The sequence below is a fragment of the Lontra canadensis genome, unplaced genomic scaffold (assembly GCF_010015895.1).
Source record: "Lontra canadensis isolate GAN:19392208 unplaced genomic scaffold, GSC_riverotter_1.0 scaffold32, whole genome shotgun sequence".
Lineage (NCBI taxonomy): Eukaryota > Metazoa > Chordata > Mammalia > Carnivora > Mustelidae > Lontra > Lontra canadensis.
The window spans coordinates 18,937,621-18,958,207 of NW_022631026.1; the positions used below are offsets into that span (position 1 = coordinate 18,937,621).

Genomic DNA, 20,587 nt, shown 5'->3' on the forward strand with positions numbered 1-20,587 from the left:
CTGTTCTGCTTAAAACCACATCCCAGCGCCAAGGACAGGGCCCACAATATTCGTGTGATAAATGCTCTCTTTTAGACCTTTTAATAAGCTTACTCCATTCCCACTTCACAAAGAGGTTCCGATGGCATAATTAAGAGGCGCAAGGTCATGTGGCAAGTAAGAGGCTAGCGAGGATGTGAATGCAAGTCTGACTCCTGAGCCCTGTGCTCTCGTATCTTTCCATTTTCCAAGGCAGTCGGGTATACAAGTTTTTAAAGAGAACGTCCAAATTTTTAAGCATTACAAATGTTTTAAACTCCAGGCAAGGAGTTTAAAGCATCCCCAGAGTCTCCCAAGTTGTCAGCTCCGAGAAGGAAGCAGCGTCATGCTTAATCTCAGAACAGGGGGCGCCAGACCAACAAGTCACCACCAGGCCATGTCATCAGCGACAGCATCCCCTCTGCTTCAAAGGAAGCAGATCCCCACAGACCAGGCATAGTCCAGAGAAGACACCCGTGAAGCTGCCGGTACCCAAAACAGAGGCCCCCGCCGGGAGGGAGGCGTGTCACCTCTCTGATGGGTTTGCCGGGACGATTCAAGGAGGTAATCCTGTAAAAACGCAGCCCAGGGCTCGACACAAAGTAACCTGCTAATAACTACGCTGTGATGAAATAAAACGTTGGGCCCCTGGCCAGTGAGAGGGTGGGGCTCAGCACAGCCCGGCCACACGGGTCATGGATATGGATGGTAGTCGCTAAAACCGGGGACACACACGCAGCGGGGGGTGGGGGGGCAGGCACTGCAGCTCTGACCCCCACCACCCACCGCCCCCTGGCCACAGCTCAGGAGCCACGCAGCCCACACTCAGTCCTGGGCTGCCTGACCCAGCAGACGCCTGCCCGCCCAGCTGCCCCCGGGAGGCCCCATGGCTTGGGAAAAACCTGTCCTCTGTGGGCTTGTCCCTTGCATTATTTAAAACGTGGATTTATTCTGCTAAGTCCTAAAACGTTAGAATGAAGAACGTTTTGTGAAATCCAAGGGGTGGGGGGTGGAGCCCACAGAAGCATGAATTTCTGCTTCATACCCCAGGCAACTCACCTTCTGGCTTTTCTCAAACCAAGACATGCTCGTGGCTGAAATAAAACTTAAAAATATCTGATACACTGGAAGTTCAGGTGGCAAGTATATTCGAGCCTGGTGTTGGGGTGCAGGGTCGTCTGTGGCTCTCTGAGGGTTGATGGGTCTGTCCCGCCCACATCAGGGGCTGATGGCACAGCAGCCTGGCCCTGGGCCACCACACGAGGAGCTAGAGGCACAGCTGCTGGGACCATGTTCCTCCCATCCCGCACCTGCCCCCCCCACCCCTGCCCAGCGGCTCCCCGGAAGGCAGGTCCCCAGCCCCAACCTCACTGTTGCCAGGACAACAGCCAGCCTGTTAAGGAGGGACACCAGATGCCCCAACCCCAGGGCAAGAGGTAGCTGGTCTCTGTGTGTCTTTCTTGCTCTATGTCTGTGTGTCTCTCTCCTGCCCTGACTTCCCTCTCCCCAGCCAGCCTCTCGTGAGGCGTGGGCAGAGGTCAGTGAGGAGGGCCATTCCAGAAGACAAGCAGCGGAGCTTACGAAATGACAGCACTCCAGAGTCCCAAGCTCTGGGGCTCCCAGGAGAGAAGTCTGTGACTTTCCCGGTGAACAGGTGGTTCTTCCCTCTAAGACGTCAAGGCAGAAGGTCACCCCCTGGAGGAAAGACTCCAGCATGAAGAAGAAACGCCACCCCCTGGTCACAGTGACCCTGGGTGTTGGCTTTAAGTAGAAGGAAAAGCAGAGAGAAGGGGCTGTTCTGTCCTGCACATGCCCCCAGGGGCTACATGGAAACCACCCACACCACGCTCCCAGGGTGCCCCAGACGAAGATGACCTGGCCCCCTGGCCCTCCCTGAGGCCAGCGGATGCTTCTCTGACCTAGAACCAACCCTGCGCAGTCAGCCCTGGGCTCTCCCTCCTCCCTTCTGATGGGCGGGGTCCGGGGCAGTCCTCCCTTCCCTGAGTAAGGACAGGCCCGCCCGTCTACTAGAACATGGTCTAAAGGAAACGCTTGCCGCTGCCACATCCTGTCATCCCTCCATCCTCCCTGGCGTCCTCCTCCAACCTTGTCCCACTCCCTGGGAAGTTAATTCTGAGTGTGAGATCCAGAGAAGCTCAGAATCCTGTCGTTTGCACCTGGCGACGGGTATGTGCTGCGCAGGTTTCCTGTCGGCCTGCCGTTGCCACACCGCGGTTGGGCCACTTAGCAACCCTCGAGGTCCCCAAGCACACCCTGGAGTATGGCCACATGGGAATACAGAAAAACAACGCCAGTCCTCCAGTCCTCTGGGCTCCCTGCTCTACCCTAACAGGCTCCTGGAGCTGGGGAGGTGGGAGCGAGGCCCCAAGTCCATCCTATGGCCCCGTGCCCCAGGCTGATGCAGGGGCTGCCTCCACAGTGGGACAGGTGCTCAGCAGAAAGAGTGCCCCATGCCTGCCAGAGGTGCCATCCCAGAACTCCGGCTCCCGACGACCTCAGGGCAGTCATGACCCCCCTAACCCCATCCTACAGACAGGAGACTGGGGTCAGGGAGGCTGCTGCAACCGGGCGACTAGAATCTGAGAACCCCCATCCCACTCCTTCTCACAACACGGACATGCCCACTTTGGTGCCAAAGCGGAAGGGGAAGCCTGCACACCAAGGCCCGGGGCTGCTCTGCACCTTCCAGAGGTGGGGGTGGGGGCGAGGGGGCCCACTGTCAGGGGTCACCTGCCATTACCAGCAGGACGCTGGCCATCTTCATGAAGGAGAGTACGACCTCCCAGGTGACAGGGGCAAGGAAAACAGAATCAGAGGAGCTGGGATGGGATCCCCTCAGCCCGGCTGAGGAAGGGGAGGAGGCCCAGAGAGGCCACCGTCCTGCTGGAGGCCGCCCAGCTGCCAGGGAGCTCCCCCGTCGGTGCACACGCTGCTCCCCCCCCCCCACCCCTGGCAAGGCTTAGAAAACAAGATAAATACACGTCGACAAAATCCAAAGTGAGACATGAACCATGATCTACTCAATTCTGAAATGAAGGCTCCTCTGCAAAGGATCTACTGAGCGTATTTTTAATTGGGAATTTTTCACCAAGGCATCTAAACTGTGAGGGACCACAGAGGCCCAGACCTCAGACAGCTCCTCGCACGGGAGCCACAACCAAACCAGCTTCCCGGACTTTCTGCAGCCCTTTCTAGCATTTTCACATCTACGATCTCATTTTTTTTTTTAAAGATTTTATTTATTTATTTGACAGAGATCACGAGTAGGCAGAGAGGCAGGCAGAGAGAGGGGGAAGCAGGCTCCCTGCTGAGCAGAGAGCCCAGTGCGATGTGGGGCTCAATCCCAGGACCCTAGGATCATGACCTGAGCTGACCTAAACCACTGAGCCACCCAAGTGCCCCTACAATCTCATTTTTATTCTCACCAGAGGTCCTCGTGGGAGGACAGCGACATGAGATTGCTGACCTTTCCTCCTCACCTGCACTCAGCCAACCTTCCCAGATGTCAGGTCGGCCCTGCCACCCAGGGAGGGAGGCAGCCGGGTCCCATCCTACCTGGGGCCCCTTCCCCAGCCAATGTCCCCAAGGCAGGAGCCGGCGCGACAGCAGCTAATAGCATGAAAGGGCTTCGCAGTCTCTAGACCCATCTCCATGTTCTTACTTCAGCGATTTCCAGACAACCCCATGACAACGGCATTATCTTTAATCTCACTTTTGCAGAAATGTGAAGACCAAACAGAGTGCCAACATCACAAGGCGAGGAGGTGGGAAAGCCGGGTCTCACTTCTCCCCAGAAAATGCTGGAGGAAGTAACGGACACAAATCCCAGGGCCAAGTTCATCAGCGGGGCCCGCCTGTGGTGCAGGCTTCAGATCCTGGGGTCGGTCCCAGGGAGAGGCGCACACAGAACGGCAGGTGTGTGCGAGGACCTCAGGACTCAGTCCTTACAGGCAAGGAAAGCAACCAGCTGCTCGGGGCTGGTCTGACGCTCACGCAGTGCCTTTCCGTGCGGTTTTGAAGATCAGGCTTGGGTATGGGGTTTTCTTTCAGAGTGATGAACATGTTTTAGAACTAGATATGGTGCCTGCACAGCCTTGGGAAGGTGTTCAACGGCACCCTTTCATATGGTTAACTCGATGGTACAAGAATTTCACCTCCATAAAAAGGAAAAAAGAAAAAAAAAGCAAATTTGGAAAGTTTTAAGACCTTTTCTAGCAGAGAACAACTTATCACATTGTAGTTTTTAAGGTTTTTTTTTTTTTAAGATTTTATTTATTTATTTGACAGAGAGAGAGACGGCGAGAGAGGGAAAACAAGCAGGGGGAGTGGGAGAGGGAGAAGCAGCCTTCCCACTGAGAAGAGAGCCCAATGCAGAGCTCCATCCCAGGACCCTGCGATCGTGACCTGAGCCGAAGGCAGACGTCCAAGACTGAGCCACCCAGCCATGCCTAAAGTTATTTTTAAATATTTCCCAAACACCCAAAGGATGGGAAGTTTGGGTGGTCTTTTCTATGCTTCTATCTTCAGATTTTTATCTGACAACAACCATCTGATAGGAGACAGCCCAGGTGCACCGTGCAAAACAGACTCTCCGTTCGGCATCCACAGTACCCATGTGACGCAGGCGTCCACACTCGGACAGCTGGTTCTTAGCCGCTATCCTTACCAGCTATCTACGAGAATAACATGTTACTTCTATAATCAGGAAAACATGCTGAGGACACTCTCAAAACACAGAGGAAGAAAAAAAGACTGGTAGGGATAATCCTCGGTCAGTGTTTTTTTTCTTTATACTTGTCTGCATTTACCAAATGGTCTACAATCTATGCTAAAATATACAGACCAGGAAAGCTCTTCCTAGCCTCAGTCTACCTGGCCCATGACTTGAGCCAAATGAGTCCTCAGCAGGAAAGAGCTCACGGGACGCCACAACCTCCTTGGGGCCCCCGCCCTGCCACTGGGGTTTTCAAACAGGCATTTCTGGAGGAGCTGCTGCGACCCCATATCAAAGCAGCATTTTCTCAATAAACAAGGAAGATTTAACCGCCCAAGTGCATTCTTGTTCACTGCTGGGAGGAGTGTAAATTCTTTGAACCCCTATATGAGACAGTTCAGTAATATTTCTCAACATTAACCATGAATGTGCCTGGTTTCCTAAAAAATGAGAACTACTACCTAGAACTACCACATGAGCCGTTAATTCTACCTCTGGGTTTACACCCCCAAAGAATTGAGAGCAGAGAGTCAAACAGGTCGGCGTCCACCCATGTTCACAGCAGCACGATTCCCCACAGCTGGGAGGGGAAACAACCCAACTGGGCATCCGCAAACGAGGGGATACACTGATGTGGTGTGTACAGGCAACAGAACATTACTGGGCCTTGAAAGGGAAGGACGTCCCGCCACGTGTGGCACCACAGATCAATTCTGGAGACGTTGTGCAAAGAATGAGAAGCTGGTCACAGACGGACGTGATGCCACCGATGTGCGGTACCGAGAAAAGGGAAACTCGTAGAGACGGAAAGTAGGATGGTGGCAGCCAGGGGAAAGGAAGAGGGAGCAGCTAGTGTTTCATGGCCACAGAGTTTCGGTCTGAGATGATAAAAAAGTTCTGGAAATGAACAGCAGTGAAGGTTGCACACAGCACCATGAACTCAATGCCACTGAGAACAGTACACTTGGAAGCCCAGTTAAGTAAACATTACTTCTCAATCACGGAATATGATATAGTCGTTTACAAGGATAAGGCAATGCAATGTCACCGCAGAACTCTCTAGAAGACAGCAGGTAAAAGACCTGGGGCGGGAGAGGGGTATACTACTTGCCTGTGTGTGCAAAGTCTGTACCCCAGATTTGGAAGTAACTGGAATCCTGAAAGGGTCTACAAGACATGACGGTGGAGGTCTGAGGGGTGGTGAAGTGGATGGCCATGCAGGGAACCTTACTTTCCACGGAATAACCTTTTTCACACCTTCATAATTTTATACCATGTACACTTTGAGCTACTTAAAATTTAACTTCAAGGCATTGAAGAGGACGTCCAACTTTTGCTTCTTGCTATTATAGAGGTGCTTACACCAGATCAACGCTTCAGCCAAGACCATCCAGAAATGCTGGATAAGACAGCTATCTGAAGACCATGGGAAACCACACAGGGAGCTAGGATGAGAAGGGACAAGGTTCTGAGGGCAGGGAAACACCTTTCAGTGAGGTCGACACACTCTGCCCCTTTTTGTCCTTAAGGTCAGGGTTTGGAGGCCGGCCAGAGAGCGAGGGCTATACGCTTTCGAGGGGCTGGAGAGACAAGGATTGCTGAGCTAGGGTTCCAAGGCGGAACAGAGGGGCGAGGTCCTGGAGAGGAGAGAGCCTTTCTCTACACACACCTTCTTGAAGCATCTGCCGACCCCCAAGCTACAGGAGGTGAGAGAGACCGAGCACCCAAGCAGAAAGTGACAGCGGAGAGGCTGAAGTCAAAGGGGAGTCTGGGCAGTCTCTCAGTGCTGGGAGTTCGGGGCCCCTCAAGAGTGGAAACAGCCTTTGACTTAAAACCCCTGAAGGACTCTTTCCCAAGAGGAGGCACAAAGAGAAACCTGCTCTCAGACCAAAACCCAGCCCTAAATCTTCTCGTCCCCACTCTGGACCAAGATGAGCTACAAGAGATGTAAATCCTCTCAGGAGAAACATATTCACCACAGCCATGACTACTCTCTGTACATGACATTCAGCATTTAATTTATCCAGCATTTAAAGAAAAAAAAAAAGTCCAGAATGCCCCAAGAGGCAAAAGTCAATAGGGAAAAACCAAAAATCAAGAGGGAAAGGCAGACCCATTGGTCTGTCAGACATCACAGTTGTCAGAGACTTTGAAATGTTCCATATGTTCCAAAGAAGAGATGACAACACACAGAACTTAACCGGAGAACTGGAATCTGTTCTGCTTTGTTTCGTTTTAAATCAAGTGGAAGTTCTAGAAATAAAAGAATAGTGAAATTAAGAATTCAACAGAGGAGCTCAAGCATTGATTTAATAAAGCAGATAAAAGGATTAGTAACCCAGAAGTTAGGTCAGTAAAAATATTCAGTCTGGAGCCCAGAAAAAAAAAAAAAGAAGAAGATGATTCAGGGGAATAAAAAAGGAGAGAGAGAGAGAGATTCATGGAACATGGTAAAAATGTCTAATAAGGACACCTAGAGTCCTGGAAGGAAAGGACAGAATGAAGCAAAAAGATACTGGCTGAAAATTTCAAAACTGACGAAAAACCTCAAGCCATCAATTCAAGGAGCTCTTTAAATACCAGGCAGAGCAGCTGTAAAGAAAAGTGCTAAGCTCATCCTTAGGAAACTGTGGACACCAAAGAAAATTATAAAAGCAACCAGAGGGAAAAACTACTGCATTACTTCAAGAGGAGCAGCGTGTGTCTGACAGCTGGCATTTCAACGAAAATAGTGGAAGCCACAGGATATCAGAAAGACACCTTCAAAGGGCTCAGAGTAAAGCAGAGTCAACCTAGAATTCTCCCTCTGAGAAGTGAACTTCAAAACTGAAAGCAAAATGGACACATTTCTAGGCAATTAGAAATGGAGAGAATTTACCACCGACAGACCTTCAAGAAAAGTGACACTAAAGGGAATTCTTCAAGAAGATGGAAGCACAAAAAAGAAGAAACAAGAGAGCATCTGAGAGGGCCGAATGGGGGCAAGTGTGCGCCCTGGCTATTTGCTGTGGAAGATGTGGTCATACCATCTGATGGGGCTTCAGATATATGTGGAGTTAAAATATATTACAATTGCCAGAAAGTCTGGGGGAGGGGGAATTGAGCGTTGTGAGGTCCTTGCACTGTGACCAAAAAGGTAAAAGTACTAGTTTGGAGTAGATGAAAATGCACGATTGACACGTACCGACATTATGTCATTGCTGAAAGATATTTTGATGCATTTTGCAAAATACATGTCATCCTTAAGTACATCAAAGTCAATCAAAAAATGCAACGTCAAAAATAAAGTTCCGACAGATTCCAAAGGACTGAAATCATACAGAGTATGTTCTCTGACTACACCAGAAGTAAACTAAAAATCAGTAATGAAAAAATGACCTTAAAAATTCCCTGGATCTTTGCAAATTAATTAATGTCCTCTCAAATAGCCTGTGGATCAAAGATACCTTGATGGAAATTAAGACATATCAAAATTTGTAGAAGAAAGAGAAAACAAGTAATGAGGGAAATCTATAGCATCTGGTGCATGTTTTAGAAAATAAATACGCTAAAATTAATTTGCTAAATTCCTTCTTGAGAAGGTAAAAAAGAACATGATGTTAACCCTGAAGAAAGCAGAAGAAAATCAAAGTCAAAAACAACTAATTATAGAAGTGTACAAAAAAAGCAACAAAAAGGTGGTTCACCGAAAAGGCCCAAACATTAATAACCCTCAACTAAGACAGATTAAGGACAAATAAAAACCAGAAGGTACAAACTACCAACACCAATAATGAAAAAGGAACATCACTACAAATCCCACAAAGATAGAGAATAAACATGTCAAAAATGCGACATATATATATGAAATGGATGAGTTCCTGAAAAAACAAAAGCATTCTATAACTTACACAAAAAACCAAAAAACCAAAAACTTTGTACTTGTGAAGGAAACGGAGTGTCATAAAGGAAACTCCTGAGCCACGGGGCCTCACTGGTGAGTCCTTTTAATCCTGTAAAGGACCTGTACATTCTTCAAGCTCTCCCAGGTTAAAAAAAAAGGAAACACTTTTCAAATTAGTTCCTAAGTCCACGATGCCCAAACCTGCCAAGGACAATGGAGGAAAGCAAAAATGCAAGCAGCTCTCTTTCATGCACAGCCACAAGAGTCCTAAGGGAAACATGAGCCAACTGCAAGGCACAGTGGTGCTGGGGGGCTGCAGAATTCTGTCCCTCCTGAAGGGGACAGTGCTTTCCTCATTTCCAGAGGGATTCACGCATGTTATCCCATCTTCACCAAAGGTTTTATTCTCATGTACGCTTCACACATAGGGAAACTGAGGCCCAAAAGGGGGAAGATGCTGTCCCAAGGTCACACTGGGGCTAGAGCTGGGCGAGCCAAATTCATTCCTCGTGATGGGCATTTACAGGCACCTGTGTTGTCCCAGCTTGGCCTGGGGATGTAGGTTTGTGTGTCTCCTCCCCTCCCCCCCACCTCCCTTCTGCCTCCCTGGACCTCCCACTCTTCCAACCAGGCTCTGCTCTGCAGTTGCGGCCCTGGGCAGGCAACAACGTGGAACAGCAGTGGGCCCAGACAGGCTGCAGCGCCCCCTGGCTGCCACGTGGCATGCGGGAGTCCTAGAGCGCGTGGTCCCCAGGCTCCTGACGCTGACCCTGCCTGGAGGGGACATCAGAAAATGCCCAAGCACTGTGTGGCCCATGCACTGCAGCCTGATCAGCAGCATGTCCAAGCTCTACAGGCTACTCCCGCCGGGTTCCTACCTGCAGGGAACCCCACAAGTAACAACACCCCTGTTTTGCAGACGAGGAAAGCAAGGCTGCGAGAGGTGGGCAGCTTGTCCAAATTATCTCTACAGAGGATAACAGATCCAGGGGAGACACAGGACCTTCCTCAGCACCCCAGGAGCAGCCCCCCCACCCAGGCACTGTGGGCTGTGACTGAAGATGTCCTGGGTTATGCCGATTACACGCTGTGAGACAGACAAGATGAACAGGGATGCTGGAAACTGCACAAGTACTAGGGACAAAAACTCCTGACCTAGCTGAGCGGGGACACAAGCGGTTTTTAACGTCGAGAACCCAGTGGGATGCCTCCACAGTAGGAGAGAAGAGATGCAAAGATAGACAAGACAGCATAAAAGCCAGAAACTGAAAAACACCTTTCAAGAGATTCCATAAAGCCGGTACAGTGGGATTCTTTACATCCAAGCAAGCAGGAGCAGCTCCTGGGGAACCACGGGATACAGGGATGGGAGAAGGAGACACACACAGTGAGCTGCTCAGCTTGAACTTGGCCCTTTGTGGTAATGGAGGCTGGGGAGACTTCTCTTCTAAAACCTGTCTTCTGAAGAAGCTGGCCCCCAGGCCCAGCTCAGAAGCTTCTAGCAATCCCTGGTAAACAGACAAAACACATCCTCGGGACTCAGCCAACGACTCAGTGTGTGCCTTTGAAGAGCACCATCGAGAGAGGGTGAGGCCCACCCACGGGGCTCCCCAGCAAGCCTTCCAGAATGGCCCCCCAAAACTATGGCTCTGTCCACCTGAGTGGCAGGGTCTGCGAAAACAACAATTTCAGCGAATCCAGAGCCAAGAGTACCACCTGAGCCCAAAATGACATGGTTCCCAGCCCAGAGAATCCTGTATTTTCAACCTATTGAGTCTGTTAGGGGGAAACAAACCTATGGGTAACAGAAAGGTGGCAGATGTAACTTCTACAGACCTTCGAAAGGCATTTGAGATGAATCCAGACCAGAAACTATTTAAACGACTGAATCACATGAGAACCGGGTGGGTCAGGCTGGAGTAAAGCCAGTAAACAGAGAGCGGGGACAGCAGGCACTTCTCTCCATGGAAAAATGTAAACAGCGGGGTCCCCCGGGTTTGGGCTGGTTTTACTTCTTCATCAATGACTTAGAAGGAGAAGGAAATAGGAACCTGCCCTGAGCCCAAAGGAAACTGAGCACCCTGGGTGGAGGGGAGCAGGCTGGGGGGCCTCACGGGCAAGGCCCCCAGCTACGGATGGGCCCACCGCAGCAGCAGAGACCCCAGCACCGGCCAGCCCACGGCAGGTGCGCACAGCCAGTGGGCCAGAGAACCAGAAAGGGCAGCAGAGGAGGTGAAGCCCCGAGGGGAAAAGTATTCAAAAGAAACACACAGAACTTTTTAGCCTGTGAGAGGAACACAGGAAGTCTCTGGTGACTGCTTGGGTTGATGCAGTTCTTTACAAAGTTTTAAATTACAGGGGAAATAACACAGACGGAGGGGAGGTTTAGGTCAAGCACGGAGGAGGAGAGAGGAGGGAGGTTCCAGCGAGAGAAACTCCCTGACGTCAGGAGGAGCTCTCTGGGGGCGAGAGGCCCGGGAGGCTGCCAACCCCTGACCCTGGCAGTAAACTCTGACCCCCCCACCCCCGCCGGGTCCCGCCCTGGTCCACCCCCCCCACCAGCTCCAGGCTCGAGGCCACCCCGAAGGAGACTCGCCTGCTGCTGGCTCTGCTCCTCCAGGTTCATCTTCACCTCCAGCGACTGGCGGGCCTCCAGGAAGGCCTTGCGGTGCTTGCGGTCCGCCATGTAGTAGGACATGATGCCCACGACGATGGCGCACAGGTAGAGGAAGACGTTGGCCAGGATCTGTGCCCCCCAAGGAGAGAAAAGGACAATGATGAAGGCGTAGGCTCAGGAGGAGGGACGGAGGGGAGGTGGCGCAGGGGTAACAAAAATCAACTCCCAAGCTGCACGGTGCCCATGGGGGACCCCAGCGAGCCTATTTGGCTCCCGGGAACAGACCCTGCCCCACTTGCCACCGGTGGGTGAGGCCCAGGCCTGGAAGACTGGTCGAAGGGCTGCTCTCCCCTCCTGCTTCATACCACGCTAAACTGGCCAGTCCTGTCCACCTGTGAGGTCCCTCCGCTACCAGTTCATTCATTCATTCATTCATTCACATACTCATTTGTTCAACCAGCACTTGCTGAGGATGGAGTAGGTACCCTAAGCTGCTGCGATGATTAGCAGGGCTGGAGAGGGTCCAAACCCCAGATCCACCAGCCAGGAGCGTATGACTCTAAAAGCTGCGAGTTGTATGGAAGGTCACAAGGGACAGGCAGCCGCCCCGGGCCGACCCGCAGTCATCACAAGACCTTATATGTGGGCTGCAGGTGTGGAGGGGGCTGGGCTTCACATGCACCCCCTCAGCCAGCCCACCTGCCAGTCCCAGTACCCGGGTGCCATGAGGAAGCTACGGGAAAGGGAAAGGGCAACTGTGGGGCCAGACTCCTGTTGTGCAAGCTCAGTACAGTGGCACAAAGGCCTCCTTGGGGCATTGCGAGTCTATTCCTCCCTCCTTGGCCCCCTGCAGGCTCCCCCTGGTGCCTGTGGTCCCCAGCCTTCCACAGGCTACTGGGATCGCAGACCTGACTGCCTCCTCTCAGAGGCAACCTTGGCTCTGGACCCGAACATACAAACCACATCCGATTTCCTAGTGCTTGTGCAAATGGCCACGGCTTTTGACCCTGACTGGGTCCCATCTAGGGCTGGCCCAGGTTCTCGCTGTACCGCTTCTCCAGCTCCCACGAGACCCATTTCCAGGTCGGGCTCCTCCCACGTCCCCTGGGAGGGCGGCTCACATCCTCCCCACCTGGGCTCCCTGATTCCCGCCAGGGGAGGCCTGACCCCATCTCTGAAGGGTGTGGCTCTTCAGGCAGAAGTTTGTAACTGAGATGTGGGTAGGGTGACAAAGGTTCATCATTTCTGACCCCTCGGAGAGAAAAGTTCTCCTAGTGAAGTATCGCGTTTTCCAAATTTTCTGAATAGGTGAAAAACGCAGGAACATCAATTTTAGATTCTTGAACAAGATGGTTTAATAGACAATAAGAGAGGTTAACTCTGACGTGAATGTCCTGGGGACTCTTGGTTGCGCCATATTCCCACTTCTGTTTCACCAGGGCTGATCAGTCCCCAGCAGAACGTTCCTGCAGGCCTGGGCACTCAGCAAAGGCCTGCTGAGTAGTGAACTTGTTAGTAGGTGACGTGTGTGTTGCTACTGGTCATCAAACGCAGATGTCCCAAGCTCCTTCGGTGGCTGGTTCCAGCAACTACCATCTTCCTGTGTTTTTGGGTCTGGGCAGCCCCGATTGCCCACACCATTCATGTGGCGGGTGGGCAACTTCAAAGTCCCATGGGACGTCTCCTGCTCTTCTGCTTGGGCATGACAGACCATTCCCACCTGAGCGCTCAGTATCCGTATGGCCGCAGGCTACTTACTAAATACCCAAGAGTCCAAAGAGCCACCAGTTTCCGTTGGGTCCAAGCAAATCACACAGACCATGCTGAGTCTGAAAGCCAGTCTTGGCCTGAGGTCCAGCACCTTCTACCAGCCCAGAGGCTACCTGTATTTCCAAGGCAGTATATCTTTGGACATCTGCCCAGCCCCAAGTTCATGGTACAGGAAGCCAGTCAACAAGGTCTGGCTGTACCTCACACATCCTCATCGAGAGGTCGCACTTTGCCAGAGCCCACGCGGGGTCCAGATACAGCAGTCACCAAGGCCGAGGGTCTCCGGCCTTACAGGGCTCTGGGTCCTAGAGGTCAGGGGAGTAGCTGCACATCAGGAGTCACATGTCTGGGCCCCACAGCTACCAGTGTCCATGACTCCGAACCAGAGGCCCCAGACAAGGCAAGCTTCCCTGGAGCCATAGGCTCGTCTTGGGTCCCAGCCACAACTAGCCTGGGCTGCCATACCGGGCCAGGGACAGAGCTTCATGCTCAGGGGTCTCTTTGCCCCGCAACAGGCTCAGCCGACCACCTGGCACGGTGGATGGAACAGACTCTGTGAAGCGTACTTCGCTGAGGCTGTGTCAGGATTACTGTTGTCATGACCCATCGGGCTGCCCCCTGAGAAAATCATACCCGCTCTGCAGACAGTCAGCAAGTACAGTGGGAAAGCCTCAGACCAACCCCCACCAAAGATGGTTATCCAAGGAGCAAAACAAGATTCAGGCTTGGCTCGCACTTGGCGACCATTTGCACGGAGCTGCACTCCCTTCCTCGAACCATGCCTATTTTAAAATAGGCTCCCCTTCTGCCTTCCACTGTAGGTGCAGACAACAAGTGTAGAAGGCGGACTGGCCAGGGGCGCTGCCCCTCGCTGGACGGGCACCCCGCTAGTTCAGGTACCTTCTTCTGAGCCCCTGCTTTGCCATCTATGAGCTGAGGGGTGAGCGAACTCCTCTCAAACGTCCTGACCCCATCTGGCCCTCATCAGGCTGCACTTGGGAGGGTGAAGGTTGGGCCTGGAGAGGACCCACTCAGAAGGGAGGAGGGAAGGCAAGGACGAGTCGTTCACACTGCGTCTTGTCCCTGGAGCACCCCGAATCGCAGAGGGTGCGGCCCACCCCTTCTTGACCTGCGCTCTCAGCTCATGTGTGCAGGGACGTGGAGGCAAATGGCCATGACTGGGTCACACACTGGAGACTCATGTGGGTCCTGCAGGTCCCTCCCATGCCAGGGAATTCTTTCCCGGCCTCCCGGGGAGCTTATTCCTTCCTAGAGAATTCTCCCAGGAGTCCCAGGTTGTGGGATTCTCAGAGCTCCCTCAGTTCTCTAAACTTGCCTCGACAAAAGAAAGGGTCCTCAGGGTTGCTGTTGCTCTGTTCCAACCCAACCCCTCTGTTCCACGCAGCCACGGCTCCAAGGCTTGGAAGGAGCTCGGCAGTCCCCCCGTGCCAGGCAGCAAGTGGTGGGAGGATAGCCAGGGCCCTACAGGTGACTCTCTGCCTCCAGGTCCAGGCCATGAATCAGATCGGGCAATGCTGCTAAGCCAAGGAGACCTCCAGCCGGGAAGCCAGGGTCCACTAGGGAGGAGGAAGGTTCGGGAGTGAGGAGATGCTGCTCTGCTCATGGGGGAGGCTCTCAACATGTAAAACACACAGCAACACAGTCACCTGGGTAATGGCTGCCCAGCCGGCTCCACCCCGGGGAGGTGGGGGGAGCTCAGGGGTGGGACAGGATGGGCAGAGGTCTGCCAACGCTGCTGGGTGATCCTGCTGTGTGGCCTGCTGTGTGCCCAGGGCCAGAAAACCTCCTCCCATTCTCAGCCCAGCACGGTGCAGGCATCGAGGAGTCCGCAGGGACTGAGACACTGTCCCTGCCCCCAGGGCCGCCGCTGGCAGGAGGTGGCCCCGGTCCAGGGAGGATAAGATGGGGTAAGCAGGGAGGCTGTCATCTCTCTAAAACACACTGATAAGTCCTGCATCCACTATAGGTTAAGAACTGCAGACCCAAGGAAAACTTGAACCCCAGTGAGCACCTGAACCGTGTCTCTCATGTGACGGGGACAAACGGGCATCTCCAAGCTGAGCCCTGAGCCCTGCTGTCTTACAGTAAGTCCTGGGGCGCCTTCCCCTCATGCCAGGGTAAGGGGGGAGGGTCTCCTTTTCAGGACTCATCTCCTCCCTACAGGGCTGCCTTCACCCACCCCCAGCTACACCTGGCCTACCCAGCAGGCCCCTCCTTCTCCCCAAGAGCCCTGCTCAGCCCCCATCCCCCCTGGAGGCCTCCCCCCCGCCTCCCCCTGTGCTCCCCAGACCCACCTGAGAGATAGTGCAACCACGTCACAACTCACCCCTCCCCCCGCCCCAACCCCTTCAGCCTCTGGTCAGCCGAGTGGAAACCATCACAGACCTGACCTCCCAGCCTTGGGATCTCCCTGGGAGCCAGCCCTCGAGTCAATATCCCCTCCATGCACCCCACGCCTTTCCCACCCCACCCCACCCCAGACTCAGAACAGAGGAACAAGCCTTCGTCACTTCCCTGGGGACCATGCAGGCCAGGACAGCAGGGGAGACCATCCCCTGCAGGAAATATCCAGAGGTGAAGGCTGAGCCTGCAAAGAGTGCCGACAGAGGCCAGGCAGGTGGGGAGGGTCACACTGGGTCAGGGAGATGTTGCACAGCTTTAGGAAGTCGCCAGTCTTGGAAACAAAGACTGGCTTGGACACCGCACTCGGCGACCCCCTGAGCATGGCAGCATGGCCGGGAGGCTTCTCCTCTCCATCACTGTCAACACAGACTGCCCTGGGGCGCTCCAGGGGCAGGGTTCGCACACAGGACACATGACCCTGGGAACAGATGAGGAAGAGGTTCCCAGCCTGGGCAGGCCCATGGGAGCCCTGATGCGTGGCCTCTGGCTCTGGAGGGGATGAGAGATGGAGTTCAGGCAGGGGACCGTGGTGCCACCGTGAGCCTGTTCCACTGGATGCCCCACACCAGGCTTCAGACTCGGGGTGATTCCCCCGCACAGCAAGCCTGAGAAGTCCCGCTCTGGGGTGCCATCAAGGTCACCTCTTATCCCAGTGGTCCCCTTTCTCCAGTGAAAGAGACTGGGCCTCAGTCTCAGTGCAAAAGAACTGTTTGTTTTTTTTACTGTGAGATTTTTAAAACAATGAGGAGAATGAATGAATCTCCCAAGTGGGCAAACATTCAGAAGACAGCTTCATCTAACCCATGACAGCCGGATGGAGTTTCTGTAATACCCCACTCCGAGACACAGCCGTGAGAAAATTCCTTCACAAAATCCTTCCCCTTAGAATCTGATGAATCACAAAATCCTGCACATTTCTAACAGTCCCCGGGGACACGGGGCCGGGCAAAGCAGGGCTTAAAAAAAGAAGTCATCCTATCCGAGGAGGGCTGGTGCCTCCCTTGCCTCGGCTGGCCCCTCCCCATGGGCTCATTCCAGCCTGGAGATTCCAGAACACTCTAGAACTGGGGAGAAGAAACCCAGAGAGAGAAAGCCACTCTGGGGAATCAACATCCTTGCCAGCTGCCCTCAGAGACCTTATGATGCTCTGTGTTGGGGGAAGACCACATTGGAGCCTCTGTTCATGAAAACTAACTTAGATGTTTTGGAAAAAAAAAAAAAAAATCTCCAAGGAGCTATAGGGCAGGAAGGAGCGAGGGAGCAGGCCCCTCTGTAGGTAACCAGGCTCCCCAACCCAAGGAAGCCAGGCCAGAGCCTGCAGTGGTCCCATACAGCGCCCGAGAGACAACCCCCTCTCGAGCTCACTGCAGACCACAGGTGGTCCTCATCAGTCAGGTCCCTGCTATGTCCCCTCTTCGCAGAGACCTACCCTGACGACCCCCCCGACTCTAACATTTTCCTGTTTTAGACCCTGCAAAGAAGTACCTGCACTTCCCATTCCCTGATCATCTTATTTGTCCGTTTACTCTGTTTACTTCACTAGAAAGCCAGCGCGCAGGGGACAGGGCTCTGTTTCTGTTTCCCTGCCAATTCCCCAGCCCTGGGACGGTGAGTCCACATGGGAAGGCCGGTGCCCTCTGGATGAATGCGTGGCAGAGAGAGGTCGGGCTGTATGGCTTGGAGCAAGTCCCTTCCCCTCCCTGAGACTGAGAGGTGGCTCAGTCTCCCCGGTGGCCCTGAAGGCTCTTCCACAAGATCAAAACAGAGGTCACGTGCAAGACCACCCGGTCCAGGGCCGAGCACAGAGCAGGCGCTGAGTGACTCCGGGGAATCAGTCCCTCCTGATGATACTGTAACAGTTTGCTCAGAGACTCCATGTTCACTATCCTCATTTGTCACAACGAGTAAAGTTCCTATTCTCATTTTATGGAAGACACTTGGATTCAGAGGCATGAGGCAACAAGGCTGTGGTCTCCTGACGGTGCTGACGCTAGAGCCAGATCTCTTTCCTCTTCCGTCCCCACTCCAAGCACAGAGTTCAAGTTTCAAGACATTAATAAAAACCTGCCCCCAACCCAGGAGACTGAACATTAGAAGGCAGCCTGACCAGACCTGTACTGCCCAGGAACTGGTCCACTGCTGGCCTCGCCCCGACGAGCCAGCACAGGACCCGAGCAGGAGTCCAGGACCTGCCCTGCGTTACTCAGCTGAGTTGTGATGAGGCTCAGCAGAGGCTGGGTGGAGTCTGAGGCACCGTGGCCCATGGGGAGCACAGAACCCAGAAAGGACAATGGGTTCTAGTGTTCCACTCTCATGCTACTCTAAAGCATCACTGTGCCAAGAGATGTCCGGGGTCTCCAGTAAATACAACCCTACTCCACGCCATTCAAGGTTTGAGCCTTGGGGTACCACTGAGCTGTCCTTCCGAGCTGGGCATCTGTCAAGTTTCCACCAGGGGCCTCAAAACAAGAGGACCTCTAGAAGCTTCCATCTAGTTTTATAGCTTGGGCATGCCTCTGCTAAAAAACATTCAATGTCTACCCTCTTCCAAAATAAAAACGACTTCTAGAACAGGCATCCAGTCAACCTGACATGTTACAAGAGGTCCTTCATGATCCACTGGGTTGCCAGAACAGTCTCTCAGGTTGTGCACTGCACAACCCCAGGGGTACCACTCTGCAGACTCTGACCTGACAGCTCCGCTGCAGGTGTGGAACATAGCATTCCTAACAACTGGGTTCCAGTATCACTTATTTATTCTACCTGGCTGCTGCCCGCTGCGCTCCCCTCACCCCAGCCACACTGATCCTCTCTCCAATCCTCCAATAAGATAGGCTATGGTTGGGGCTCTGCAGCTCTAACCAGAACATCCTCTCTGCTCCGCCTGTGGAGGGCCACACGGGACGACCTCCAGCATAACCTGGCTCAAACTCCCAGCACATACCTGTTATTGTTACAGTCCCAAGACCCAGCTCCAACACCACCATCCCCATTCCCCAAACAGAACTATTCATTCATTCATTCATTCATTCATTCATTCACTCATTCGAAGGTTTTATGAATGCCCACCCTGTGCCAGGGAGATGCTTGGCATGTTTCAGGACTGCAGAGGCAGTCCCAGCTATCAGGAGTGGATGTTCTGGCGACAGTAGATAGAAAAGAAACAGAATTCAACAACAAGAGGGTCAGAGCTCAGCAGAGAATAGAGATGATGAAGTGATGGGCAGCTGCTTCGGATCAGAAGGCGAGGGAGCCGGCGGGCCCCATTCTTGACTCCCCCGGACAAGCACCGTACAGCCGCACGCTCACTGAGACTCCTCCCAATTATGGATTCTGACCTTGGCATCCGTTCTGGCCCGAACGGACCTCAGCGCGGATGACGCGAGCGAGTGCTGAGACACGCCCGCACATGCTCTCGCGTTTCCGCTGTTGCCATGAGAACAATAAGCATGGAGACGCGCGGGGATCCAGCAGAACGAGGGACCCGCGGGAGCCCCGCAAAACCCAAGCTACGCCTGGAGCCCAGCGCAGCTGAACGCAGCCCCGATCGGCCACGCGCTGTCCACGCTGCGCCCGTGCGAGTGAGGAACGTGGGGCTGCGAGCCACTCGGGGTCCGGCGGGTCGTTAGCGCAGGCGGTCCTGAAGCAGGAGCCTCGAAGCTGAGATATGAATGACAAAAAAGACCCCACCACGGGAAAACTCAGAAGAAAGAGCATCCTGGCTGGAGAACACATGCCTCTTTTCCACCGGACGCCCCCACTGTACCTTCTGCTGCTTCTCCCTGCCCGGGACACAGCAAAGTCCCCAAGGGCAGGGGGCGTCTCTCACTTTCGCGGCAGACTCCTGGGCTGGCACAGTCACCAGCACAGAGCACAGTGAATGGCAAGAGAAGGCAGGCCAGAGAAGGGTCACCCTCCACTGACATGTTCCCCTAGGTAAGAGAGCCAAAATGAGGCAGGCAAAGGCTAGAGCTGGGGGTGGTCCAGCCTGCCGGGAGGCCAGGCAGCAGTGCATCTGGGGACATGTCTGACCACAGTGACAAGGAGACACAGGGCTCCCGGCATCTGCTGAGCAGAGGCCAGGGACGTTACAGAACACCCTACCATGCACACAGCAGTCCCCACAACAATTAATCACCTAGCGCCCGGTGTTGATAGACCCGAGGTCGGGAAACCTTGGCTAGAAAAACACCTTCTTCCTCTCTGATGCCCGAGTATTCACATGAAACTTTCCTAAGCTTTTTTACTGCACGGTAATGAACTCTGAGGACAAAGATGCGAGCAAGCAGATGTTGATGTTCGTCACAGGCCTTGGGGCTAAGAGGAAATCGTAACTGATGCCCGCTGAACATAAGGACACAGTATCTTGACAAACCCACCCAGGATGGAAAGACGGCCATGTCCCTGGGGGCGGGGCAATGAAGACCAGAGAAGGCCATCCTGCCTGTCTCTCTGTAGGAGGAAACACAGGAATAAACATCCCACACCTAATATTTTATACTGACCCAGGGATTAGTCACTTGAAGGGGACTAGGGGAGGGGGAATCAACGAACCCCTAAAATTAGGGGCAAATGTTTCACCCTTTTCTGGGGAAGCAAGTCCATTGCTCTCACCAGATTCTCCAAAGGGTCTGTTAGCCCAGATACGTAAGAACCACAGAACTCATCAAAAGCTCCCCCTTCTCCTCCAGTGGCTTCACTATAGAGACAGAAGACATCTGGTCCCATCATTCCGTGTCTTCTCTTACTGATGTGACCCCGTTACTTAGTCAACTTGGTCCTCTTCTCCAGGCCAAATAATTCCGATTTTACTTAAAGGGCTCTATTTTACAACATTTAATCATGTTTGGCTTCAGTTCCTTTTTTAAAAAACTCAACCCCACTGGTGTCTTGGGAAACAGTGGGGTCCCATGCTGGGTCCTTGACAGTTTAAAAAAAAAAAAAAAGGCCTCAAGAGCTCAACTCTAGTGGGGATAAAGAAGCTACTAGAAAGAGAGGAAGCACAGACTGGTCCTGATGGAGAAAAGGATAGGGATGCCTGGGTGGCTCAGGTGGTTAAGCACATGCCTACGGGTTAGATCGTGATCCCAGGGTTCTGGAATCAAGCCCCACATCAGGCTCTGTGCTCAGCCAGGAGCCT

The 20,587-nt window shown here is 53.3% G+C and overlaps 1 protein-coding gene across 1 annotated transcript in view; it reads right to left on the reverse strand.

Moving 5' to 3' along the window:
* Positions 1 to 20,587, reverse strand: part of ADCY3 (adenylate cyclase 3) — a 75,900-nt gene that overhangs the window by 27,613 nt on the left and 27,700 nt on the right. Inside the window, exon 3 of the mRNA XM_032866963.1 lies at positions 11,233 to 11,382. Coding sequence (XP_032722854.1) covers positions 11,233 to 11,382 — 150 coding nt within the window. The remainder of the gene's footprint in view (positions 1 to 11,232; positions 11,383 to 20,587) is intronic.